Source organism: Trifolium pratense, linkage group LG2 (assembly GCF_020283565.1).
Source record: "Trifolium pratense cultivar HEN17-A07 linkage group LG2, ARS_RC_1.1, whole genome shotgun sequence".
NCBI lineage: Eukaryota > Viridiplantae > Streptophyta > Magnoliopsida > Fabales > Fabaceae > Trifolium > Trifolium pratense.
Window position 1 is genome coordinate 13,127,369 of NC_060060.1, and position 21,019 is coordinate 13,148,387.

The 21,019-nt window shown below is 41.0% G+C and overlaps 1 protein-coding gene across 1 annotated transcript; it reads left to right on the forward strand.

The window, feature by feature from the left end:
* The first annotated feature begins 596 nt into the window (after nucleotides 1–596).
* On the forward strand, nucleotides 597–19,043 carry LOC123909027 (tRNA threonylcarbamoyladenosine dehydratase-like). The gene is made up of 11 exons (XM_045959799.1): nucleotides 597–752; nucleotides 860–909; nucleotides 2,345–2,435; nucleotides 2,775–2,922; nucleotides 3,117–3,329; nucleotides 4,969–5,103; nucleotides 5,631–5,765; nucleotides 6,025–6,273; nucleotides 6,439–6,563; nucleotides 18,509–18,566; nucleotides 18,779–19,043. The coding sequence occupies exons 1-11, from the start codon at nucleotides 658–660 to the stop codon at nucleotides 18,887–18,889; spliced, it is 1,410 nt and encodes a 469-aa protein (XP_045815755.1). The 5' UTR covers nucleotides 597–657; the 3' UTR covers nucleotides 18,890–19,043.
* Nucleotides 19,044–21,019: the final 1,976 nt, after the last annotated feature.

Genomic DNA, 21,019 nt, shown 5'->3' on the forward strand with positions numbered 1-21,019 from the left:
AAAACCTACACACATAAAGTGGAGTGACCGGGGTTCGAACCCCGGTCCCGACGTCCGACACTAGCAATTTCGACATTTATGTCAGTTGAGCTAAGATTTGTGGATCATAATCAATAAACTTTTACAAAATCTTATTTCAATACACTTCTTAGAGACGGGGATAGTATATATACTCCGTATATATGAAAAGAAGATAATGAAATTAATTAACTCTTGGTCCAGTGAGATTAACTCAGTTGGCAGAACATTGCATTATATATGTAGGGGGCCGGTGTTCAAACCTGTCATCCCACTTATCCACCAGTACATTTATCCACCTTAATGGTGAAATTTAGAGTTTAAAGACTACGCACCGTCAGTGTAAATTAATTTTACGCTCACAATCAATATAAATGAAGCATTCTTCCACATCATATTAAGAAAATGAGGTTTAGCGGGATGATGTGACGAAAACATGATTATATTAGTTCACAGTGTAAAATTAATAAGAAGATTAATTAATGAGATTTACTTCTGTCAAAAAAATTAAAATTAATGAGATTTACTCACAAACTTTCATCCATATCCGGTTGACCCGAGACCCGTTTAACAACACAAACCAGCGAACCAGACAGCCTCCTCCGATGTTAATAGAAAACCAAAAACCTTAAAAACACTATGGAGAGATACAAATCTTTAGCTTTGCTCGGTGGTGGTGCTCTTTTAGGTTCTCTCTCCACTTTCTTTCTTCTCAGACTTCTTCAAACTCAAGAGTCAGTAACTTTTTCCTCTTCTTTTCATCCTTTTTTCGATCATAATATATATAACCCTTTTCCATTTTTATGGTACTGATTGTATGCTTTGAATTTTGTTTTTGCAGAAAAATTGTACGGAGGCAATGTACTGATAATGCTACTGCTGAAACTAATGGTGTGTACAACATGTCTCAGTTTCCTTTGATTGATTCTGTGTTTTTCTGTTTTGGACTTATGCCTTTCATTTCTGCCTAGAATTAAGATATTTGTATATAAAAATCGAACAATTAGTAACATGTCTTAGTTAATGAGTTCCCCCTTAGGATGAATGATTCGGGAGAACCCGAGTTCAATTTCTGATAGGAACAATTTTTGGTAAGACTTTACTTACTTTGCGCCGGATTACCAGGACCCCTTTGCCCTAGGAACGAAGGTTTAACACCAAAAAATAATTGAACAATTACATGCTCATTAATGTCGTATGGAACTTGGAAGCAGTTACCGTACCATGTGTCAATGCTTAAATTCTAAGGGATTATTGAGATTCAGAAAAACTTTTGTTGTTTAAATTTTCCTTGTCGTTTTCGCCTACAAATAATTGAAATAGGAAACAAAGAGAAAATGAAGTGTCCGTTTTCTAACTTTAATGAAAAAAAGTTATATGTTACGGAACATACCCTAAAGCTGACATTTTGTGTATTGTAAATGTTAAGGGTTTATTCGATTCCCAAATTGTTTAATCTAATTCTAAAATGAACACTAAGTAATAAAGTACCCCTTATTTTTTCTAGGAGTACACGTAGGAGATGAGAAAGGGGCACACGTAATATAAGTGACCAACCTCATTCATGCCATGTCAGTTACATTTGTAATTAAGTGTGTGAGAAAGGCTACAATTAAATAACCCTTTTTATTTAGGTCCTACGGGTAAAAGTATGCTCTACAAGTAAGGTAGGTTACGGATAGAGGGTAGAAATGGAGAACAATGTGATCATTGATTTCGAAAAGTAGTGAGTAAACACAACACGTTTTTTAGAGGGTGCGCAAATAACACCTTACCAACTATAGTCACAGCAATTAGTGTGTGGTTTCCATGAAGAGAGAACATATGGGTTGTTGAGTTCTTACTTGATTTGGAGAAGGGCTTTTTTGTCTTCTGAGATAGTAGATGTAACATGGAAGAGCAATATCAACGGGAGAAACAAACCTAGTTGCACTGTCTTGATTGGTTTTTCGTTTGATTACATTTTGAGAAACAAACCTAGTTGCACTATCAATAAGAAGTATGTTGGTTTATATATGCAAGAAGATATGACAAGTTATAGAATATATGCAAGTTGTCATGTCACAATAATGTTCAAAACAAGTGAGCTTATTGTTCCCTCATGTTACATCTTCTAAAAAACAGGGCGCAATTAACTGAATGATAATTGAATGTTTTTATTCTGCCTAAATAAAAACATAAAATATTTTCTCAAATCATGCACATACGTAAAGAAGACGGTTAAAGTGCTGTCAACTATAAGCAACTTGTTATACTTTCACATCATTGAGTTACTGAGATTGGTGTTTTTGTATCCTTCATTTGCTGAATTTTGTGTCTCCGACAGGTTTTGAGGGATGCACTATTGCTGGAAAGAGCGATAAGGTGGTTAGTGATGATCTTCTGAAAGATGAGATTGTTTCTGAACAGCTGACTAGGTATTGCATGTTGTTGCCAATTATTTTGACGCTTTCTCTGCAGAAATTATTTCTGAATATAATTTTTTTTGTGCTGTTGAATCAATTGGTAAAACGTGGCCTAAGGACCTGCAATCTCATTTCTATTTCTTCATGAGCTCTTTTATTTGTATATGACAATTTTAGCTCTCATACATCAACTATATACACAGCCTTTATGTTTAGAGCTGATTGTTGTAGTCTATGGAAGCGGCATAAGTTTTGTATTTAAGGGCATTTATATATTGGATATACCTATCTTTTCTTGGGTTTATGCTTAACAAACATGTTTTTTGGGTGCATTGTTTCTGATGTAACTAGGAACATTCAGTTTTTTGGCTTTGAATCACAACAGAAGGTCAGTGCATCATATGTTGTGGTCATCGGTCTTGGAGGGGTTGGCAGTCATGCTGCTACTATGCTCCTGAGGTCAGGGATTGGCAAGCTTCTTCTTGTGGACTTCGACCAGGTTTTTACTCTTACTGATTAACTTTCCTTTATTCTTCTCTGGCTTTTATGTATTTTCTTTGTCGGTTATATTAAGTAGGATTTGGAAATGCAAAGAAATAAATAGAGAAGGTAGTTTTAACTTTTGGTGTTTTGTTAGAATTTGTATAGGCATTCCATACAATGTTAGTACTTATTTATTTATTAAATGAGAAGGTTTCTCTTTCATCACTAAATCGACACGCTGTTGCGACAAGAGCAGATGTTGGCATCTCAAAAGCTCAGTGCCTTAAGGAGCATTTCTTATCAATCTTTCCAGAGTGCCAAATAGATGCAAAAGTGATGTTATATGATTCATCTACTGAAGAAGAAATTCTCTCAGGCCACCCTGACTTTGTTCTGGACTGTATTGATAACATTGATACGAAGGTAACCTCTAAATTTAACTCCTTATTTGACCATATTGTTGCAAGTTCACGCTGCCTTTCAATTTTTTATTTTTCATGTTTGCCATACCATACTCGCCTATTTTACTTTCTAATAACATTTTCAATTAATTCTGATAAAGAGAAGTTGGAAGCTAACTAGAGAGAATGCATTTATTTAGAAACAGCGACAACAATGTTTTGACATTTTTCAGATTTTTTTAAATTATACAATCTATTTTTAGAATGCGTTTTGGAAAACTTTCAAAATGCCTTCTATAAACTTGTTTTGAAATCTTGAAATAAACTTTAGAAAATGCCTTCAACAAAATAATAAATAATTTTTTAATTGACATACATAAAACTACAATAACCTAAAATTATAGACTCTGACATGATCCGGTTCCAACTCAAATCATTGAACGGCTGACGAGTTACTTTTGTACTCCTCAGTCCTCCAATGTACATTGATACCTGAACACATCACCCCAAAAACATAGTGAGTATGAAACTCAGTAACAAAGAATTTATATAAGATAATTTGATGTTTTCAGCCATGCCGGTTTGCTAAACATGGAAAAATCCTATCTGTTACCATATTCATTACCTACCACCTTCGCTATTCTCATTACACTTAAAAAATCATAGTAATATGTACATATACATATAATACCTTCTTAACTTTGTTATGCCTAAACCCTCAAACGTGAGTAATTTAAGGATCTAGACCATGCTGACAACAGCGTCTTAAGGACCATGGCGGATTTCTCCGTCACCATACCATGTCGGTGAACATATTTGGGTAATATTGAACATAATTAAGTCCTATAGGTAGTACCCCTACTTACCATATTATACCTATAGGGTAATATTGGACATATTTCCCTGCAAGTAGTGTCCCACCATACCATACAATACCCATTATCATGAAAATTCACTTAGCTACAGTGAATTAACAACATACCTCACTACATTACTTTCACATGTATTATATTCATATAACTATAATAATTATGTATCATATACTAGAGATTAACAATTGAGTAAGCACTTACTCCTTCCATTAACACAATTAAACATGTTCATAACGTATCTCAATACCTATATAAACTCAACAACCTCTAGTTAAAGACGTTTCCAACACCCTAAGAAAGGTTTTTAAGGAGAAATCCTATGTTACCTTGAAATCCTTTAGCTAGTAGATGATGAACTCAATTTAAACTTGGTCACAAGATTCCTATGAATGGGTAACCACAAATCCTTGAATTTCTTGAAGCCTTTATGCTTGAAATTCTTCATCTCCTTGCTTTGTGATTAACCCTAGGTTTTCTCAAGTAGCATTTTCCTTGTTTCTACTTCCTCCAATACCCCTTTTTAGGGAAGGCTATTGGTAGAAAAGTCTACTTTACTCTACCAATATTAATATTATATCAAAAACTAATCAATATAGGTCCCTAATAATAAGCATAAAATAGCAATATAATTAGTGGAAATTCCAGGATGTTACAGAAACACAGAAAGTAAACAGGTCCTATGTTTTTCTCTTTGCTCGATATCATCAACAATAATTCATACACAAATGTATGGTTGTTTATAACTCTTATGTTTGAATTTTCAATTGCTTGATTTGTTATATGTAATAGGTGGCACTTCTTGCTGCATGTGTACGTAGGGGCTTGAAGGTTCTATCTGCCACTGGGGCTGGTGCTAGAGCCGATCCAACGAGAATACGCATTGCTGATCTAAGAGAGTCTACTAATGATCCATTATCTCGATCGGTAATGTTTCCTTATACGACTCCTTTTTATTGTATTTTGTAGATCTTAAACCATATGTTAATTCTTTGGCAGTGTTTAAGACCTCTTCACTTAATTATGCACATATTATTATAATAGTTATATACTATAATAAATGTCCTGGTTTAGTCTGGTCTCTGCTCTTATAGTAAGTTAGACTGTCAAATATTAATTACGGACATAGTATTAAATTATGCTTAGGTATATGGTAGATGCATAAACATAAATTTCGGGACAAGTAAACTCATACGAGTGTATAAGACAAGTCTACAGAGATTCCATAAGTTTAAGTAGACTCTCAAGTTGCTTACAATCTCCACCCATATTCCTTGAGTCTATGAGGATTTCACGAGTTTACGTAGACTCTCTAGTTATACAAAGTCCAGCTAGTAACAATTAGTTCAGAACTGAATATCTTTATCTGTCAACCATGATGTTTTTGTTCTTATTTCCTATTAGTAGTATTATGCATGTAACACTTACTGCAATGTGAAATCATACATATGTAGGTAAGACATCGGTTGAGGAAAGAACACGACATTGAAGGTGGCATCCCTGTTGTGTTTTCCTTAGAAAAACCCAAAGTTAAGCTGCTTCCATTTAAGGCTCCAACTGGAGAAGAGGAAAACCCTTCAGACTATCAGGTGATTTCGTTAGTTTTTATTACTCATTTATTGATTGCGCTTGTAATCGTTCAATAATATTGTTAATAAACATATAATACTTTTTATATAAAACATATATATCAAAACAATTTTATAGAACAATTTTTAAAAACCAAAACCCAATCAAATAAGCCGAATTGTAATTATTTTTTTCAGTTCTGTTTAGTCATTGCTCATTTGTTATCATAACATTTAGTCGCACTGGTTACATATTCTAACTTCTAAGTCCTTTTGACAGATAGTTCCCGGTTTTAGGGTCCGTATCATACCTGTTCTAGGCACCATCCCTGCAATATTTGGACAAGTCATGGCCTCCTATGTTTTGACGGATTTAGCAGGATTGCAGGGTCAAACAGAACCTGTAGTCAATTTTGACATGGATCATTACCATATTCTTCATCAACGCCTTATTGAACATTATGCAAGTGCAGGTACGAAGCCTATCCTTTTAACTTTTTGTTTAATTACAACTTCCTTGTTCTTAAATGTGATATCTCGACTGCACATTCATCTATTCATCTAACTGCACATTACCCCTTGCTTTATACAATTAAGCACATTCTTTTCAACAATCTTGTGACATTTACAATGGAAATGTTTCGACAATAATATGAGATCTTATAATTTGATCTTTTTTGTTTCTATTTTATAGGTAGATGTTGAAGAAGTGATGTATATTGCTAAAGAATTATGGCATGGAAGAAGTGCTAGAGAGCAGCATGCGAAAGATGTTGGACGAGGAATGTGGCGATCAATTAATGAATTAATGCTTGTGAGGTATGGGGTGACTTTTAACTCCATTTTTTTAGACAATTTTTTTTCTTCCAAATACATTGAAGAAAACAAACCTTTTCAATTGCGTCAAAAAAGTATATCTCAACAAAATACATTTAGTCCATAAAAAACATTAGCAATATTTGTGCTTTTGACTCCATTGATATTTAGCTATTTTTCTGTTTTCAAGCTACATCATCTGGTTACATTCTTTTATGGATGTATCATGTATATGTATTCCTTCCAAAGCATCTTTATCCGTCACTTTGGTTTAAATATATGAAGTCCTCCTTGAGTTCTTTATGATTTTTCTCATTTTATGCCTTGTATAGAAGTGCTCTCAAAGCTTGCACTTCTATTTCGTTGCTTTTCTGTAAAGTTGTAGAAGTTCCAAAATTACTGTTCTTGTAATAGCTGAGACTCTTGTCGGCCATAAGACGTGCTTAAATCAGAAGTAGAATGTTAGTTATTATTGTGATCTTAACTGTTGATCAGAACAGGTAGAAGGCCAGCTGAAAGTCCGTTGAGCAGGTGGTGAGTAGCAGGTCCGAGCAGATGATCCACGGAGGGGGGGTTGTACCTGCAGGTGCTCCGATGCCTAAGTCAGTAAGGGTAGAGAGCAAAAGAGATACTAGAGAGAAGTTAGAGAGAGAGAGTAATTGCAATAATGAATAGTGTCTACCTTGCTCTCCCAAGAGGGAGAGTATTTATAGCCCCCAGCTCTGGGCCAAAGGTCCTCTTAGTGGGCTGGACTAGCCAAGGCCCATTAAGAGGGACTGCCAAGATATCACCCTTGGATAGTGGGTAGAGTAGTAATTTTACCCTATCTTGGTGGAGAGGTTGTGCCATGCTGACATGGAGGTGATTGGGCAAGCCATGTGGACTTTGTGAGGGTCTAGGTGGACTAGCATTAGTCTAGTCCAGAACAGGAGCCCCCCAAGTCGTTGCTCCTAGGCATAGGAGTGATGACTTTAGATGTGTGCCCAAGTGCAGAAGGAAATCTCCTTGCAACCTCTCTTGAACGAGAGTGGACGAGGAAGTTGCTCGTCGAGGCCTTGCTCGTAGCGAGTATCTGCAATGTTTTGCTCGAATTGATTTTTCGAGGATGTTTTAATATCTTGCTCGTAATCATGGTTACGAGGAAGTATGTGTTGCTCATATCTCCTGCAAGGAGATACTGCACAAGATGGAATAGTTGCTCGTTGCTGAAGAGATAACAACGAGCAGTATTGTTGCTCGCAATCATGACGAGGAGATAAAGGAATTGTTGCTCGTTGCTATGACGAAGAGGTTAGCAACGAGGAGGTTTTCTGCGAAGTGCAGCTTTTTGCTTGAGGACTTGCTCGAGTGAAATTCGAGCATCCTCTTTCATTGGGGACGTGAAAGGGTGCATTTACTGCTTTGATTTTTACGAGGGAGTGTAAGGACCATTGGATCAAAGCGTCTCTTCCCTTTCCTGGGTCGATCTATAAATAGAGGGGAGAGTGAATTTCATTTTTACTTTTCACTCTCTCTCCTCAATTGAAGTTTTGGATATTCTCTCTGAAGTTTCAACTTACTAGTCAAATCGCTCTTCAGATTTTCTCCACATTCAAGGTAATTTTTCTGAATTTTGCTCTTTAGATCCATTTTTTGTTGTTCCTTCCCAGTTTTGGGCGTTCTTACATGAAGATTTCATGAATTTATGAACATTAAGATGAATGTGCCGGGTACCATATGATTTTAGTACCGGGGAGCCTATCTCCCCGTTTCAAACTTTAGGTTAGATGACTAGAGACGGGGAGCCTATCTCCCCGTTTCAAATTTTAGATCGTTTATCTGAGATCCGGGGAGCCTATCTCCCCGTTTGAAACTTTTAGATAGTTTGTTTAGGTGACGGGGAGCCTACCTGCCCGTTTGTCACTTTAGACAATTTGTATTGCCGGGGAGCATGCTCTCCCTTTTTAACTTAGGAATTTTTTCTTGAAACTCGTTGTTTGAAATTTCAACTGGGAAGCTTATCTCCCCGTCTTTCACCTGGGCAACCCTCCTCGGTTTGATTTTAATTGCCATTTGAAAAAGGGCTTTGGTCGGGGACAGCGTCCTCGTCCTATCCTGCGCCCTTTCACTTGAATTGCGGTGAAAGGGTGGATTTGATCATCGAATTCACTTTGTTTTTGCTGCATTTCAGGTTGTAAAATGTCAGAATCCGAGGAAGTTGTGGAGAGCCAGGGTGCGGAGAAGTACACATTGGTTGACTGCATAACCGATCCTGCGCTGGATTGGGTTGCTCCAGAGCCCCGGGGAATAGCCTCGTCGCTTACTTCCCAGGATCCAAGGTTATATATGACCGTCGAGCAGCAGAGAGCAGACGGGCTTCAAAATTGGTCGACCCATATACCCGGGGAGGGTGAACGGGTGTGCTCGTCCTTTGACGGGCATGGTTTCGCTATGTACGAATTTGTATTTAAGGAGATGGGGCTCAGGCTGCCGTTCAGCCCCTTTGCGGCCAGCGTGCTTAAAGCCTTGCAGGTGGCTCCGTCGCAGCTGCATCCGAATTCATGGTCTTTTATCATGGGGTTCGAGCACCTCTGCACGTATAGGAGTGTTCGTCCCACTCTTCCTCTTTTCTTTAGAATTTTCAAGATTCAACGTAAGCCGACGAGGGAGGTTGGGCGTGCCCCTCGTCAGAATTGGGTTTCCTTAAAGCATCACGAGGATGTCAAATTGTTTAAAATGTTTGTGGATTCTATCAAGGACTTCAAGGAGAGGTATTTCATCATCCGGCCAGAGTCTCCAGCTGCCCGGGAGAGTTTGTTGGAACTGGAAGAAGATAGGGACGAGCAGGGTGTTGCTCGTAAAGATGACAACGGGCAAGTTATCTTCCGAGCAGTTCCTAAGTTCCCCCTTAGTTGGTCGTATGATCACTTCCGGAAAGAACCTAAGGAGTATACTACCGGGGACGCAGACTTGTCTCCTGAGGAGATGGCTGCCTTTGAAAATTTGAAGGCCTTTGTGGCCGGTTTTACTCCGGGCATCTGGACGACTCGTAAGGGAGTCACACTAAGGGACGAGCATGGGAAGGCGAAGGTCTCTCCCCGCTTTATAAATACTAGGAACCTCCTCAAGTGTAAGAATGCCGGGGAGGTTAGGCTGTGCTTGGGTATTGCTTCTTTTCTATTTTTAACTTAGAAAAATTTCTGCTATTGTTGTGTGTATTCCTCGTGCTTTACTAACGTGTTCGTCATTTATTTGCAGACGAAATGGAAACCATTGCCGAGCGCATGCTGAAGGCCAAGCAGGATGAGAAGGCGAGCAGGTCTGGCCGAGGAAAAAAGAAGATTGTTGCCAGAGCTTCCCAAGAAGTGAGGCCGGGGACCCCTTCCGTGCAGGTGATTGGGACCTCGGGTGTTGGTTCGGGCACCCCTACCTCAGCTCCCCGGCCTCCTCCAGCGAAGAGGACAAGAGAAGAAGATTCCCCGGTTGAAGATGCGGGCATGGGAGGATGCAGAAATTTTCCAGTTCCTCGGTGCTTTACCGTGGATAGATTTTTTGAGAAGTATCCTCCGGAGGTCTTTGAAACTGAACGGGCTGCTATTCTTGACCAGGAACCAGAGGTTCGCCGGCAGCAGCATGCTCGTGACATGGCTGCTATGGTGCGAATGGTCTCGAGCAGCCTTGTCCTTGGTGACGAGCGGGAAACGTTAGTCAAGTAGCTGGACACTGCCCGGACCAAGCACGAGCGGGCCAAAGGTCGGATCAACCAGCTCGAACTTGTTGTGGATGACCTCAGGGAGAAGCAAAAACATTGGGGTGACCAGCTGGACGAGCACCGTAAAAGGGGAGAGGATTTGGATGCTGCTCGGGCTGAAATTGAAAGGCTTAATGCTGTCATGGCTCCGGGCGAGAACGAGCATAAGGCTGCCGAGGGGTTGACCACCCGAGCAGACTTGGTCAAGGTGATTGCTCAGCTGTCCCATGACTTTGTAGAGGGTACTGAGTACGCCTTCGAGAATGCCGTGCAGCAAATCAAGTGTCTCAATCCTGATGTGGAGCTGGTGACCCGAGGAATGCATGTGAACGGGCAGGTCCAGGATGGCCAGATTGTTATCCCTGCTGGCCTGGCCGACTCTGACGAAGAGGAGGATGATGCTGAAGCAGTGTTCGAGGAGGGTCATGAAGACGGGCAGGATGACGTGAATGAGCAGGAAGATAGGTGCGAGGAGTAGATGTCCCCGGCCTTTGTAATTTATTTTTGTCTCTTTGATTTTTGGGGCCTTTGAGCCATGGTTTGTAATTCTTGAACAAGTGGGCTTTTGTCCCCGTATGATTTTTATGACAATTCCGGGCAGATGCCCTTTTTATTTATCTAAGCTTGTTTATAATTGCTCGTCTATATCTGCTCGTATGTACGTTTACATTTTCTGCTCGCGTGTATGTTTCCTCCTTTTTAACTTAGAAAATTTTTGGAGAAATTTGTTGTTTAAAATTTCAACCGGGGAGCCTCCCCGTCTATTTAACTTAGAAAATTTTGGGGAAATTTTGTTGTTAAAAATTTCAACCGGGGAGCTTCCCCGTCTCATAACTTAGAAAATTTTTCATGAAATTTGTTGTTTAAAATTTCAACCGGGGAGGTTTGGTTCCTCCTTTTAACTTAGCCAAATTTTATGCTAGTTTATTGCTCAAAACCTGAACCGGGGAGCTTGTCCCCATTTTTAACTTAACGAAATGTGTTGTTTAAATTTCGTGCCGGGGAGATTACCTCCCCGTTATTGAGGTGCTCGTCTGGCATGCTGGTATGCTCATTTGAGCAAGTTGGTGTGCTAAGTTTTGCCTGTTTATTTTTATGCCTATTTTGTATACTTATCATATTTTTGCATGTATGAATGCTGCTCTCGTTGTTATTTCGCCGGGGAGGTCTCCCCTGCTTGATACTGAGCATGTTTTATTGAGGGTAGTCTCCTCTGTTTTGACTTAAACAGTTTAGGGAACTGTATAAGCACTTAGAGTTGTTTCTAAGTTACGCGAATACAAGCACGCTAGTGTACCCTTCTTCGCAACCTGAACCTCCCATCGCGAGCTGGGTGCTAGGTCGTGGCACGGGGACGATGGGCTCGTTTCAAGAGTTATCCTCGTCTAGCAAGAGTTCCATTTCCCTTATGGTGAATTAGTTCCCCTGCTATGGTTTTAGATGAGCACGTGTGCCATGGTGCCCTCCGTTGTTTAAGGTGCTCGATTCGTTGTGTTCTGAAGTGCGAGCAGCCTTTTTTGGTGTGGCAATAACTTAGCTGTAATATTGTTTCAATTTCTGGGCATTCCAAGGTCGAGGAAGTTTCTTTCCTCGAAGGTCCTCGAGATAGTATGCACCATTTTCTGTTTTGTCAATGACGCGGTATGGTCCTTCCCAATTGGGTGCAAGTTTGCCCTCCTGGGAGTCTGCATTGCGTCTTAGGACGAGGCTGCCCACCTCGAACTCTCTTTTGATGACTTTGGTGTCATGACGGGCAGCTATTTTCTGTTTCAAGGTGGCCTCTTTTAAAGAAGCACCTGTTCGAATTTCTTCGACGAGGTCGAGCTCTTCTCGAAGTGCTTCGTCATTTTGCTCCTCGTCAAGAGGTTGCTCAGTCCGACGAGATGGTTCCCCAATCTCTACGGGGATAACTGCCTCCGTTCCGTATACCATTCGGAAGGGGGTCTCTCCAGTTGTGGAGTGTGGGGTTGTTCGATAGGCCCAGAGTACATTGTCAAGCTCTTCGACCCATTTCTTTTTGTTTTGGTCAAGCCTTCTGCGTAACCCTCTCAGGATTACTCTGTTGGCTGCTTCAGCTTGCCCGTTGGTTTGGGGGTGCTCGACAGATGTGAAGTGCTGCTTGGTGCGCAGGGCAACAAGGAATGCTTGAAAATCTTTGTCTGTAAATTGTGTTCCGTTGTCTGTGACTACCACCTGTGGTATTCCGAATCTAGCTAGCACATTTCTTTTGAAGAAGCGCAGGACTCTGAGTGATGTGATGTCGGAGAGGGGTTCGGCTTCCACCCATTTTGTGAAGTAGTCCACTGCTACTATTAAGTAGCGATTTTGATAAAGTCCTTTGGTGAAAGGACCGAGCAAGTCCATGCCCCACCAGGCGAAGGGCCAGGGGGAAGATAAAGATTTTAGTTCTCGAGGGGGAGCTAAGTGCATATCCCCATGCCTTTGGCATTTGTCACATTTTTTTACGTGGTCTTTGGCGTCCTGTTGCATAGTGGGCCAATAGTACCCTGCTCGTAGAGCTTTCCTGGCAAGTGACCTTCCTCCCAGGTGTTGGGCGTTAATGCCCTCATGGACTTCGCGCAGGATGTAATCTGCTGTGTCCTCGTCCACACATTTTAGGAGAGGAATGGAGAATCCTCTCCTGTATAATTTTCCATCAAGGATGACATAGGAGCAGGCTCTTCGTCTGACTATAGCTGCTTGTTTCTGGTCGTCAGGGAGAGTTTCGTGCTCGAGGAAGTTGTATACTGGAGTCATCCAGCAGTCTTTGTCGCCAATGACGTTTATGTCCACAACCTTGCTTGGTTTTTCTATGCTTGGACGAGGGAGTATCTCTTGGATGACAGATTTGTTTCCGCCCTTCCTTTTTGTGCTTGCCAGCTTGGACAGGATATCTGCCCTTTTGTTGTGTTCGCGGGGAACATGTAATATTTCAACAGAGTTGAACTTTGTGATCTTTTCTTTTACTAGCACCAGGTATTCAGAGAGGTTATCATTCTTGGTTTGATACTCTCCTAGCACCTGTGAGGCGACCAGTTGCGAATCTGTGTATATTTTTATCTCCTTGGCTTGCAAGTCCTCGGCCAAACGTAGTCCAGCAAGGAATGCTTCATACTCTGCTTGGTTGTTTGAAGTCGGGAAGGATAATGCTAGGGAGACCTCGATTAGTAAGCCATTCTCATTTTCAAGAATGATGCCTGCACCTGCTCCTGTAGCGCTTGATGCTCCATCTACAAAGATTGTCCATTTATCTGCTCCGTCCACTGTAGGGGAGGAGTTCGTCATCTCTGCAACGAAGTCAGCTAGGACTTGGGCTTTTAGAGCTTTTCTGCTCTCGTAACGAATGTCGAATTCTGAGAGTTCGAGGGACCATTTGAGCATCCTGCCCGCCATATCTGGTCGGCCAAGCAAAGACTTGACTGGTTGGTCTGTTCGGACCACAATTGTATGGGCCAAGAAATAATGTCTTAGTCTCCTCGCAGCATAAACTAGTGCCAGGGCTATTTTTTCAATTTGTTGGTATCTTAGTTCAGGACCCTGCAAGGCTTTGCTTGTAAAGTATACTGGTTTCTGCCCTTCGTTTGTCTCACGAATAAGAGCTGCACTTACAGCCTCCGAGGCGACGGAAAGGTACAGGTATAATACCTCCTCGTCACTTGGTCGTGAGAGGACAGGTGGCTCTGATAAGGCCTTTTTCAGATGTTGGAGAGCTTGCTCGCATTCATCTGTCCATTCGAAGACTGCTTCTTTCTTTAGCAGTTTGAAAAAGGGGAGTGCATGTTGTGCTGATTTGGATACAAATCTGGAAAGCGATGTTAGCATTCCATTAAGAGTTTGTATGGACTTCTTATCGCTCGGAGTGGGGAGCTCGGTAAAAGCTCTACACTTGTCAGGGTTGGCTTCAATTCCTCGCTCAGTTAAGTAAAATCCCAGGAATTTACCTGCTCGGACCCCGAAGGTGCACTTCTCTGGGTTGAATCTCATGTTATGTTTCCTGGCCTGCTCGAACACCTTTCGAAGGTGCACGACATGGTCGAGTTCCTCGGGGGATTTTACGATCATGTCGTCCATGTATACCTCGAGCATGTCTCCTATTTGTCCTCGGAAGACTTTGTTCATCATTCGCTGGTATGTAGCTCCTGCATTTTTGAGACCGAAGGGCATTACCTTGTAGTAATAGTTGCCCGACTCGGTCATGAAAGCTGTTTTTTCTCTATCTGCTACTGCCATTGGAATTTGGTTATAACCTGAATAAGCATCCATAAAAGACAATAATTTAAAGCCAGAAGAATTATCAACAAGTCTATCAATGCAAGGTAAGGGATAAGAGTCTTTAGGGCAAGCCCTGTTAAGATCGGTATAGTCGCAACACATCCTCCACTTTCCATTAGATTTTTTGACGAGTACAACGTTGGACAGCCAGGTTGTATACCTGGCCTCCGAAATAAAATTTGCCTCTAGGAGGTCTTTTACACATTTTTCTGCAGCCTCCGATTTCTCAGGAGACTGCCTACGCCTACGTTGTACAACGGGAAGTGCAGTGGGATCAATAGTCAGCTGGTGACATGCTATGTTGGGGTCCAAGCCGGGCATCTCGGAAGCGTGCCAGGCGAACAGATCAGCATTTTCCTTCAAGCAGGCCTCAAGTTGCTTCCTAGCAAGTTCGGGGAGCCCGGTCCCAATCTTCACTGCCCTGTTCGGGTCTTCTCCGAAGGGCATCAGCTCGAACTCGCCGTCTGGAACTGGACGACGGTGCTCTTGGCTTGCCTCGTCGTCTTCCTTCTTCTCCTTGCGGAGCTTCTTCTCATCTTTGTTTTCCTGTTTGGAAAAGCGGCTGTCGAGGTCAATGGAGCTGATTTCTGGCAAGGGCAGGGAAGTTGTTGCCTTGGACTTCTTGGACTCGGGGAGCTGCCTGATATACTCATTTCCTTTGGAGGACGCATTGAAGACTCTCCTTGCAGCTTCAATGTCTCCATGCAGTGTCGCAACTTGGCCTTTATGAGTATAATATTTCATCTTGAGGTGGGCGGTTGAAGGGACAGCCATTAAGTCAGCAATAGCTGTTCGGCCCAGGATGCACTGGTAGAGAGAAGGGCAGTCTACTACCAGGAATTTCACTTTGATAGTTTTTGCAGTTTCTTCAGAGCCAACGGTGACTAGCAGGTCTACATAGCCCCATGGCTTGGTTGTTGCTCCATTAAATCCGGAGAGATCAGATCCAAAATAAGGAGTGAGGTAGGTTTCATCTAGTTGCAGAGTCTTGAAAAGTTGGGAATACATGATATCACAGGAGCTTCCTTGGTCGACCAGTACCCTGCGGACGTCCATATTTGCCATGTCCACTCTGATGAGCAGGGGTATCTGGGAGTTTGCAGTTCCATCGGGCAGCTCTTCCATATAGAAGGCTAAGGGCTTTGATTGCCCTTTCGGTTTATCCAAAGTTGCACTCAGGTTGGAGGAGCCATCTATCAATTCTTCAAATTTTCTCTTGATGGATCCCACAGTCTGTTTGTCAAAACCTCCAACAGAGATAACCATGGCTTGGGCAAGTGCGTCCCATTTGTTTAGTGTGGGAGCAACATAGGTGTCGTCCAAGTAGTCAGGGACAAAGAAGTCTTCAGCTCTGGAGATGGCAAGGGCAACTGGCTTGTGCCCGGATCGTTCTGGTGCAGCTTCTTCAGTGTTGCTGGTCTCAGCAGCTTCTGCTCGGGGAGCATTGCTCCTCTTCACGTATTGTTTGATTTGCCCATTTCTGATCAAAATTTCTATGGCGTCTTTCAGTTGGATGCAGTCGTCAGTCAGATGGCCGTAACCTTTGTGGTACTTGCAGTACCTGCTCTTGTCTTGGCCAGGCTTTGTGGGTTGTTGTCTTGGAAATTTAATTCCTGCTTTGGTGAATTCAGCTGAGTTGCACTCTTTCCAAATTTCTTCCTGGGTTCTGTTAAGGGGAGTATAGTTGCTGAACGTGCTAGGAGGTCCACGGGGTTCCCTAGGCCTTTCGCCTCTTCGTCTTCCTCCTCCCCGGCTGGGCTGTTCAGCATTTGAGCGAGGAGCAGGTTGACTGTTTCCTGCTCGCCCATAGCGGGCAGCATCTGCAGCTTGTTGCTCTTCATATTGGATGTATGGTTGAGATTTGAGGAGGAGGTCGCTAAAGGTGCGTGGTTTTTCGATTCCAACGGCTTTTGCAAAGTCAGTATTCGGTCTGAGGCCCCTTTGGAGCAGGTATTTCTTCATATCATCAGTTGTTTCTACCTGGACGGCCTCTTTGTTGAACCTCTCTATAAAACTACGGAGAGATTCATTATCACCTTGGAAGATGGCGTCCAGGACTGCCTCGGTCTTTGGCTGCTTGCGGGAAGCAGTGAAGTGTCTGCGGAACTGGTCGGAGAGGTCCATCCATGAGACAATGGAACGAGGAGGTAGGCTGTGATACCAGGCCATAGCTCCCTTCCTGAGGGTAGTTGGGAAAATTCTGCATCTTATAGCTCCGCTGACCCTTAAGAAGTTCAGGGTAGCGTTGATTGAAGCAATGTGTTCATCTGGGTCTGTGAGTCCATCGTAGGCTGGGAGAGCAGGTGGTCGCTCGAATCCCTTTGGCACAGGTGCTTGGAGAATGTCATGAGACAAGGGGCAGCGAGGATCCTCCTCGTCACTCTCATGTGAGTTTAGGGGAGGTGAGTCCTCACGATCAGGAGTTGGGCTCCTGGAGAATTGGCTGCGAGGAGGTGTTCGGTCCACCGTTTTTCCTTTCTTCACAATAGGAGAAGATATACCCTCGCGGGGAGGGGAGACATGGTCTCTTTTCTTGCTAGGCTGCTCAATCCTCTCAAGGGCAGGTCGTCGTTGTCTGACAGTTTCCTGACGAGGAGGGGATTGAGAAGTAGGAGTTCTCCTCGGGGGAGAGTTGTTCCTTGAGAGTCGCTGATTCCTTTCCAAGCGATCAAGTCTCAGATTCTGCTCGTCCATTCGGCGATTCTGGCCTTGGAGAGCTTCGGTGGTTTGTTTCAAGGCAGCTATGAGTGCTGCTAGTTCAACATTGGTAACTGAAGCAGCGGACAAGTCGGTTTCTGCTGATCTGCCCTGCTCGGACTGAGGGCGCTTCCCTGCCTGCTTCTCAGTCAAGACGACCAGGTCGCCGTCCTCAGAAGTCCAGGAAGTTTCCTGCCCGTCTCTAGGGTCAGACTCGGGGAGGGCCTGGAGGTCAGTGATGAGAACAGGGGGCAGACGGGGAGAAGAAGGAGGAGCAGCGTCCTCAACGTCATTGTTGAAATGAGATGCACTGGCCATGATGAAAAAGTGATTGATTGGTTTTGTTCTTTGTTCGAAATAAAGAAGGGGAGAACTCAGTTCCCCACAGTCGGCGCCACTGATCTTAACTGTTGATCAGAACAGGTAGAAGGCCAGCTGGAAGTCCGTTGAGCAGGTGGTGAGTAGCACGTCCGAGCAGATGATCCACGGAGGGGGGGTTGTACCTGCAGGTGCTCCGATGCCTAAGTCAGTAAGGGTAGAGAGCAAAAGAGATACTAGAGAGAAGTTAGAGAGAGAGAGAGTAATTGCAATAATGAATAGTGTCTACCTTGCTCTCCCAAGAGGGAGAGTATTTATAGCCCCCAGCTCTGGGCCAAAGGTCCTCTTAGTGGGCTGGACTAGCCAAGGCCCATTAAGAGGGACTGCCAAGATATCACCCTTGGATAGTGGGTAGAGTAGTAATTTTACCCTATCTTGGTGGAGAGGTTGTGCCATGCTGACATGGAGGTGATTGGGCAAGCCATGTGGACTTTGTGAGGGTCTAGGTGGACTAGCATTAGTCTAGTCCAGAACATATTGTAAGTAGTTTTTTATTATTAGTTGGCAGTTTTCATAGTAAATAACTGTAATATGGAACTGCAGTTAGATAAGAATACAGTTTTTATAGAAAATAACTATCATATAAATGGAAAGGGGCCATTTTGTCATTGGGAGGTGCAGACCCTCGAAGTTCTGCCATACCATTCTTGTAATCTAAGGGATTTTCCCTATTTCTTTCTTATATATCAGTTGGTTTCTATCATAGAAGTTTTAGAATCTCAATTTTTTAAAGTTGAAATTTACATGTTTGAGTAATGTAGTTTGATTTATACATACTTCCATTTTCTATATTATCTCGACTCGAATGATTTTATATTACCTGCATTTACATGTGTCAGTCTCTAATTTATTTTCTTATTTTTTTGTTAAGGTGGGACAGTACGAAACCGGCATCTATTTCAAATTTGATTCTTTTGAAATTCAACGAGGTAACTTAGTAACTCCATCATATTATTAAAAAGCTCATTTTGTCTGTCTTAATTTTTTTACTAATTATATAGGCATGAATGAAAAATGTGTTTAACCCTTCTTTATAGATGATATTTTGCCTATTTTGCAGTCCACTACCATCTAAATGTAGATAATATCTTTACTTTATAAGATATATATATATATATAATTTTTTGTCTACCCTATTCAGGTGGATGAGCATGAGTCACAGACATTGGAGGATATAAAGGAAAAGGAACCAGAATTTTACAGTAGAGTAATTGCTGTGTTAAAACGAGCTGAAATTGACTTTGCATTATGACATTAAGATTAGATGAATATAACTATTCACCTTGGTGTAGTGTTGTATGTCTAATAGGCTAATTTTATTTTTCTATTTTTGATTATAATGCAAGAGGCAATTTGTTCTTAATAACTGTTCTGTTAAAAAAAAATTGAATTTTGTGATCTTAAAATCTTTCTAAATCTTTTAATGACATCTTTGTTACTTGTTGTAATGCAAATTTGCATTGCATTGCATTTGCATATGATATGACAAATTACTCATGTAAAATTATGTTTTTTGTTTGTTTTGTTATGTATGGTAATCTAGCATACTATTTCATTGAGTTTGAAAAAGGATAAGCGATCACCACTTGGTGGTCAAGAGTTATTCCATTCAGAAATTGGATTCAGGTTTTTCCAAATTATTCGTTCTTTGGTGGAGTTCATTAATCTCTCGATCACAATCATATAACTATTGTAGACAGGAATTAACATTTTTGTATTATAAAATTTCTTGGATGATGTAATTTTAATTCTTTGAAAAAATAAGTGTTTAAAATATAGAACATATTATTGTAACAAAAAAAAAATATAGAACATACTGGGTGCCAAGAAAGACAATGAATTTCTTAATTTTTTTTTAAGAAAATAAGGTTGTGGCTTTTCCAATTATAAAAAATTATATTTGTTTAAGTTTTCGTAGATATTTTGATTTTTCACTCAAAATATTGTGGCGACACTTTTTTTCTGCTTAAAAAAAGAGAACAGGTTATTATTTCATGAGTATAACTCAGTTAGTAAAGATATTACTTGTATTATGCAAAGACCGGACCATAATTCGAACTCCGATACTCCCATTTATTCACCTTCATTCTTGTAACATTATAATAAAGTGTAGAAAATTGGGTGTGTGAGTGAATAAATACATCATTAATAATTTAACATATTTTCATAAGCATAATTTAGTAACAAGAACATCTTAATTTCCCATTTATTTGGTTTTAATTTCTTATTTATTCATATCAAGAATTAAATTTCTAAATATGTCACTTAACAGTTTACCCCCACATAAGTCAGTTGATAGGATATTACATTATATATAGAGGGTCAGAGTTTGAACTCCGATCATTTCACTTGTCCATCATGAAAAAAATGTTATTTTACAACCACAAATCCACAATAGTGAGGTCCTATTTAGCGACAAATTCTCTACAAACCGACACAATTGATTTTGTGATACATGAATCATCTCTTCACAAGTCTTCAATTGTTTGTTACGAGTCTTGTTTTTAGTGGTCAAGTTTTTCAACTTCATTAGCTCATATTAAAATTCCACCGAATTATGTAAGAGACAAATTATTTGTATTTTCCTTCCCCTCACCTAAACCATATATAATATATTATTCCATTTTTGCCACACCTCTAACAACCTCTAAGAAGATACTATCTCCGTTCCAAAACTTTAGTTTTTTTTAGATTTTTATACGGAGATTAAGAAATAATAAAGATCGATAAGTTAAGTCATTTTTATCCTTACATTATTAAGAAAGAGAAAATATATTTAATTAATATTTTAACTTTAGTAAAAATATAAATGGTAAAATACCACTAATTATACATTAATTTCTTAAAATGACTGAAAATTTGGGACAAAACTAAAAAGATAAAAGGATTAAAGATTTGGGACGAGGGAGTATTGTTTTGTGATGATGACTAGACAGACACACATCATCTATGAGGTTCTATTTGGGTGTACAAAAATGCACCCTCTTTTGGTATTCAACTTTATATCATTATATTAGTAGATAATTCTTTTAATAACTTGGCACTTTTGCTTAAAAAAAAAACTTAGCACTTAGACTACCCACAATGGTGTTGAATTGTGGGTGTTGAAGGTGAATATGGGTGTTGAAACCATTGTGGGGAAGCTGTTGAAGCCTTGCTGGCGGAGGGAGAAGATGAATCCATTCAACATGTTGAATCCTGACATGGGGGGACGCGTGGCGGTTTTTCGTTGGCCAGGACTGGCGCGTGTGAAACACGCGCGGACAGGGAGCGTGGAAGGCAGGGAATGCGGAGAGAGAAACTGAATTTGAATAAAAGGCAGCCACGTGGCTGCTGCTGATTGGTCCGGTGGATTTTTATGATTTTTATCCTTTGAACTCAA